The 6,883-nt window shown below is 40.9% G+C and overlaps 1 protein-coding gene across 1 annotated transcript in view; it reads left to right on the plus strand.

Moving 5' to 3' along the window:
* Positions 1-6,521: 6,521 nt before the first annotated feature.
* The window catches only part of ETH_00024230 (uncharacterized protein), a gene marked incomplete at both ends in the record, with an annotated part of 725 nt that continues 363 nt past the window's right edge, over positions 6,522-6,883 (plus strand). The window contains one exon of the mRNA XM_013375429.1: positions 6,522-6,828. Coding sequence (XP_013230883.1) covers positions 6,522-6,828 — 307 coding nt within the window. The remainder of the gene's footprint in view (positions 6,829-6,883) is intronic.

Genomic DNA, 6,883 nt, shown 5'->3' on the forward strand with positions numbered 1-6,883 from the left:
GCTGCTGCTGCTGCTGCTGCTGCTGCCGTGGGTGCTGCTGCAGCCGCTGCTGCTGCTGCTGCTGCAGGGCGACAGAAACGAAGAGAAAAAGACAGGGAAGGAGAGAGCGCGCGAGCCGCGGAGCTGCGGCTGCTGCTGCTGCTGCTCGAGGGTTCGCAGCGAGGCTTGCTGCTGCTGCTGCCGCTGCTGCTGCTGCTGCTCGCACAGGATGATGCTTTTTTTAACCAAAGAAAGCAAAACAAAGAAGACCAGAGAAAGAAAAGAAGCTGCGGAGCTCTCGGGCGCGCGCAACACACAGAATGAATCGCCGGTGCTGCTGCTGCTGCTGCTGCTGCTGGCTGCTGCTGCTGCTGCCTCCGCTGCTGCTAGCCTTTCGCTGCCACGCAGCCGTTTTCAAAAAAACTCCGGAAACTAATACTTTTAAATCCTTTAAATGGAATTCAAAGGAGAAAACCCAAAAATGCGAACCACAACAGTGTCGATACACCCCAGCGGGGGCCCCAGCACTGCCTGTGGGTCTAGGCGACGGCTCGCTGTGTTGCTGCGGCGTTTCGCGCCCGTTTTTCTTCCTTTTTCCGCGCCAGCTGCTTTATTATTTGTAATTTTTAAAAACAAACCATTTAAATCTCTTTTTCGCGTTCAAAAACCCCCTCTCGAGCCCCGCGCCCCCAGAAAGCAGCGGCGAGCTGTACGTACGACACCCGGTGGCCCGCCGCCCCGGTCCTTCTTTGCTTTCCACAAACTTCCCGGATTTTCTTCTTTTTATTTTCAATTATTTCACTTTCCGAAGAAATGCTCCTCTCCAGATCTTCCTGCGCGTCAGTTTGAGCCACCTAGCTGCCAATTTGCTGCTGCTGCTGCTGCTGCTGCTCCGCCTCTGCTGCTGCTGCTGCGCCTCGTTTGTGTCTCTCTCCGGCCGCCAAACTCCCGCCTCTTTCCCCTTTTTTCTTTCCTTTTACCCGCTTGAGAACTTCTCAACTCTAATAACTCAAAAAGGCTTTTCTTGGCTCCTCAAAAAACCAAAAATCCAAAGAAATCCGCAGCGCCGCCGCTGCCCGCTGCCGCTTCTGCCCGGCAGCTGTATAGACACCGCCGCGCCCAGCTGCTGCTGCTCCTCCTCCTCCTGCTGCTGCTGCTGCAACGATCGTAACTTTTGATTCTTTAGCCTATCACTCTACTTCTACCTGCTGCTGCTGCTGCTGCTGCTGCTGTCTGTACACCCCGAGCTGCCTGTACACCCGAGCTGCCTGTACACCCCGAGCTGCCTGTACACCCCGAACTGCCTGTACACCCCAGCTCGTCTCTTACTCGATTTGCTGCTGCTGCTCTGCAGCAGCGCAGCAGCAGATTGTGCTTTTGGAAGAAGTCTTGAGACAAGGCTAGAGAAGATATAAATAAAAAAGAAAATAAAAATAATAATAAGAATGAAAATAGATCCAAAAGAAGATTTAAATGAATCGCAAATGCATTTGAGGTGTATGTACACCGGAGAAATAAACAAAACCATAAATGTCGCTGCAGCAGCTGTCTGTACACTTCAACTAAATCTCCTTGTGGAACTGATCTGCAGCAACGACTTGCCTCCTGCTGCTGCTGCTGCTGCTGCAGGAGCTGCAACGGAGATTATTGCTGCTGCTGCTGCTGTCGCTGCTGCAGAAGCGGAGCGTCAACAGTGACTCCTGCTGCTGCTACTGCTGCTGCTGCTGCTGCAGGAGTTGCGACAGAAACTGTTGCAGCAGCAGCGGCGGCAGCAGCAGAAAGGGGACACTGTGCAGCAGCAGCAACAGCAACAGCAACAGCAGCAGCAATAGCATCAGCAACAGCAACAGCAACAGCAACAGCAACAGCAACAGCAATAGCATCAGCAACAGCAACAGCAACAGCAACAGCAACAGCAGCAGCAGCTGCTGCTGCTGCAGCTCTTGAGACAAACTTTAAATTATCGTTTGCTGCTATTTGCCCCATAAGAAAACCCTCAGCAGCAACTCAACTGTCTCCTTTTAATTTCTTTTTTATTTCAATTCTCTTAACTTTTTTTTCTTTTTAATCTCTGTCTCCTCTTCCATTTTCGTTTTTATTTATTTTTTATTATAATTAATTAATTTATTTATTTATTTATTTATTTATTTATTTATTTATTCTTTGTTTATTGTTTGTTTGTTTCGGTTCTGCTGCCGTTGGCCCTTTTAGCTTTTTTAACCCCCTTTGAGTTTATTCTTACATTCATGTTTATAACTTCTAGGATTTAGGGTTTAGGGTCTAGGGTTTAGGGTTTAGGGTTTAGAGTTTAAGGCGAGAGATTCTACCGAGAGCGCGAATCTCATACCGCGCTGTTTAGGGTTTAGGGTTTAGGGTTTAGCGTTTAGGGTTTAGGGTTTAGGGTTTAGGGTTTCTGGGGTGAGGTGATGAGCGTGAGGTGTAGCAGCTGTTGTCCAGGGTTTAGGGTTAGAGTGACAAACCCTAAACCCTAAACCCTAGAAACTTTGTGTTATTTTGTGGGTTCATATAATTGTCTCTTTTAATATTTTAATTATTTTAATTCTTTAATTGTTTTTAATTCTTTAATTGTCTTTAATTTGTCCTTTTTTAATTCTTTATTATCCTTTTCTTCCTATTTGCTGCTGCTGCAGCCATTTTCATTATTTTGATTATTTTATTTTATTTTTTAAATTTATGTTTTAAAATTTAATTTTATCTTTAATTCCATTTGCTGCTGCTCTTCTCCAGTTGCTGCTTCCCTTTTATTGGAATTTCCTATTCAAACTGCTGCTGCTGCTGCTGTTGCTGCTGCTGCTGCTGTTGCTGTTGCTGCTGCTGCTGCTGCTGTTACTTCTTGAGCTGCTGCTGCTGCTGCTGAAGCTGCTGCTTAAGCTGTTGCTGCTGCTTTCTGTCCCTGAGCTGGTGTTTAAGCTGCTGCTGCTGCTGCTGCTGCTGCTGGATTTGCTGCTGCTGCAGCCGCTGCAGCTGCTGCTTTTTTTCGGATTTGTTTGTTCCAAAGGCAAAACTAATGATTGCAATTAAATAAAAAAGAATAAACAAGTGAAATAAATAAAGAATTAAATAATTTAATCGTGTTTAGGAACAAAAAAGAGTTTATTATTTATTTATTTATTTGTTTATTCATGCATTTATTATTTTATTTTTATTTTTTATTTATTTATTTCTATTTTAAAGGTAAAAAGCGTTTCTTGTCTCGGGGGCGTCCCAAAGGCTCAAGTAAATAAATAAATAAATAAATAAATAACAAATAAATAAATAAATAAATAAATATGTAAATAAATAGATAATAAATACATAAATAAATACATAAATACATAAATACATAAATACATAAATACATAAATAAGTAACAAGTACCCTACGGCCGGGCAGAAACAACCAGGCCGAGCTAGGGTTTAGGGTTTAGGGTTTAGGGTTTGGAGCTTAGCAATTATCCCGGGAACCCCTCTAAACCCTAAACCCTAAATGCCAAACTTAGGGTTGAGGGTGTAGGGTTAATTGGCTTTAAGACTAAACCGTAAACCCTAAACTCTAACCCTATACCTTGGTGTAGGGTTTAGGGTTTAGGGTTTAGGGTTTAGTGGGGTTTACGGGTTAGGGCGTGGCTGAGGCTAAACCCTATTGAGGCATTTTCAGCTCTAAAATAGCAGCTGGAAACCCTAAATCTTTTTCTTTCTCGCAACCGAAGCCCTAAACCCTAAACCCTAAACCCTAAAAGAGGGTTTACCGATGGGGCCCTCGGGGCCATGGCGGGGGCCCCCGCACGCTCCTGCCTTTTATTTTTTTCGAATTAGGGTTTATTTATTTTTTAGTATATTTTATTTTATTAAAAAGCAACAGAAAGCGAAGCGAGACGCTTGGAATGCCCTGGACCAAAGCGAGGGTTTAGGGTTTAGGGTTTAGGGTTTTGGGTTCCGGATTTTAGGGATACTTGGGGATATTTTGGCCTTTTCCTTTCTTACATATTTTGAATTTAGGGTTTAGGGTTTAGGGTTTAGGGTTTAAGGGAAAAAGAAAGGTGTCTGGCGGTGGGCGTGGCTGGCACCCATCCTCCCACCGCGAGGGTTTAGGGTTTAGGGTTTAGGGTTTAGGGTTTGGGGTTTGCTGTGAATTGGCGCTTTCTTCTTGACAAGCAGCCCCGAAGAGGGACTTCGAGCCCCCCGTCTGCCCCGGCGCCTCCAGGGCCTAGGGTTTAGGGTTTAGGGTTTAGGGTTTAGGGTTTAGGGTTTAGGGTTTGGAAAATGGGGAAACGCAAAAGCGCCCAAATGAAACCCAAACCCAGCAGGGTTCCCAAACTCGACAAAGAATTCGATTGTCCTTTTTGCAGCCATTCAAAAGTGGTTAAAGTTGTCTTGTGAGAAACCCTAAACCCTAAACCCTAAACCCTAAACCCTAAGCCCTAGTTGAGCAGCCCCAGGCCCAACTTCCGGAACCCTAAACGCTAATTTCTCGGAACCCTTTCGCTTTCTTCAAGCCCTTCTCCTCTTCTCTCTAAGCCCTAAACCCTAAACCCTTGTTGAGAAACCCTAGGCCCTCCTTGAGAAACCCTAAACCCTAATTTGTCAAAACCCTTTCGCCCTCTTCAAACCCATTCCCTCTTCTCCCTAAACCCTTTTTTGAAACCCTAAACCCTAGTTGCTTTTTCTCTCATTATTTGAAACTCCTTGTCTCTCTAAACCCTTTTGTATTTCCCCAAACCCTTTTTATTTCTCCATACCCTTTTTTATTTCCCTAAGCCGTCCTGTATTTCCCCAAACCCTTTTTTATTTTTCAAAACCTTTTTTAATTCCCTAAACCACTTTTTATTTCCCTAAACCCTTTTTCTTGTCTTTCTAAACCCCTTTTTGTCTCCCCTAAACCCTCTTTTTGCCTCCTAAACCCTAAACCCTTTTTTATTTCCCTAAACCTATTTTTTGTATCTCTTTAAACCCTTTTTTCCAAACCCTCACTTTTATTTCCCTAAACCCTTTTTTCTATCTTTCCAAACCCTTCCGAAACCCTCGTTTTCTTCTCCCTAAACCCTTTTTTTATACTTCTAAACCCTAAACCCTTTTTTTAATCCTCCTAAACCCTAAACCCTGCTTTTGCATCTCTCTAAACCCTCCTTTTTCGTCTCCCTAAACCCTCGTTTTTGTTGTTGTAAACCCTTCTTTTGACCCCGCTAAACCCTCATTTTTGTAAACCCTCTTTTCCCATTTCCCTAAACCCTTTTTGTTTCCCTCTAAACCCTTTTTTCTTCGCAAACCCTTTCTTCGTCCCAAACCCTTTTTTGTCTGCCAAAACCCTAAACCCTTTTTTTGCTTTTTTAAACCCTTTTTTCTTGTCCCCCTAAACCCTTGTTTGTGATTTTTTAAACCCTCATTTTGGTTTCCCAAAACCCTAATTTGTGTTGTTGAAAACCTCTATTTTCCCCCTAAACCCTAATTTGTGTTTTCCTAAACCCTAATTTGTGCTTCCCTAAACCCTAATTTGTGTTCTTTAAAACTCCAATTTGTGTTTCCCTAAACCCTAATTTGTGTTTTAAAACCCAAATTTTACCTCGCTAAACCCTTATTTGTGTTTTTCAAACCCTAATTTCAATTCTCCAAACCCTTTTTAATCTCCTTTTTAGGGTTTAGGGTTTACGAAACACAAATAAAACATTTTATTTATTTATTTATTTTTAAAGTTTTTAATTTTTCTTAATTTAATTTCTTTTATTTTCATTTCAGAGAAAATAAAAAAGCTGAAGAAGATTTAAATAACTATTTAATTGAAAAACGAAAATATAATCATTTTCAATTCTTTTTAAATCTTTCTTAATCTTTTTAAAATTAATTCTTTTTAGTAATTCCTTGTAATTAATTCTTCTTAATTAATTCTTTTTAAATAATTCTTTTGTAACAATTCTTTGTAAATAATTCTTTTTTAATAATTCTTTTTGAAGAATTCTTTTTTAGTAATTCTTTTTAATTAATTCTTCTTAATTCTTTTTTAATTCCTTTTTGATAATTCCTTTTTTATAAATGTTTTAAAATTAATTCCTTTTCGAGAATTCTTTTCAAATTAATTCTTTTTTAATAATCCTCTTTAGATTAATTCTTTCCTAATAATTCTTTTTAGTAATTCTTTTTAATAATTCTTTAATAATTTTTTTGAATAGTTCTCTTTTAATAATTCTTTTTAACAATTCATTTTTAATAATTCCTTTTAATAATTCTTTTTTAATAATTCTTTTCAATAATTCATTTTTAATAATTCATTTTTAATAATTCATTTTTAATATTTCACTTTTAATAATTCACTTTTAATAATTCTTTTTAACAATTCATTTTTAATAATTCTTTTTAACAATTCATTTTTAATAATCCTTTTTAATAATTCTTTTTTAATAATTCTTTTTAATTTCTTTTCAATTTTTTTTATTTTTAGGGATAGAGTGAGGGGAGTGGGTTCTCTTTGCTGCCGCCTCTGCGGCTCGAATTATGACAAACAAATAAGTCGATTAGAAGAAGGAATAGATGTTTACGGAGAGTGGATAGATGCATGCGTTGCTGCTAATGCTGCTGCTGCTGCTGCTGCTGCTGCAGCGGGCGCAGCAGCAACGGCCCCCGCAGCAGCAGCAGCAGCAGCAGCAGCGCCCGCTGCGAACAGAGACAGAGACAGACTCCGCAGCAGCAGCAGCAGAGAACACTCCGCCAAGTCCAAAGGAGACAGCAGCAAAAAGAAGCAAAAAGTGTTTCGAAAAGAAGAGCAAAAGGAGACAGAAACTGACGCAGAAGGCAGCAGCAGCAGCAGCAGCAGCAGCGCAGCAGAGTCCGACAGCGAAGAGCCCCTTGAAACGAGAAAGTGGCACAAAAGAAACAAAACAGAAGCAGCAGCAGCAGCAGCAGCTGCTGCTGCT

This window comes from Eimeria tenella, genomic scaffold, assembly GCF_000499545.2.
Source record: "Eimeria tenella Houghton genomic scaffold, Eth_scaff279, whole genome shotgun sequence".
In the NCBI taxonomy this organism is placed as follows: Eukaryota; Apicomplexa; class Conoidasida; order Eucoccidiorida; family Eimeriidae; genus Eimeria; species Eimeria tenella.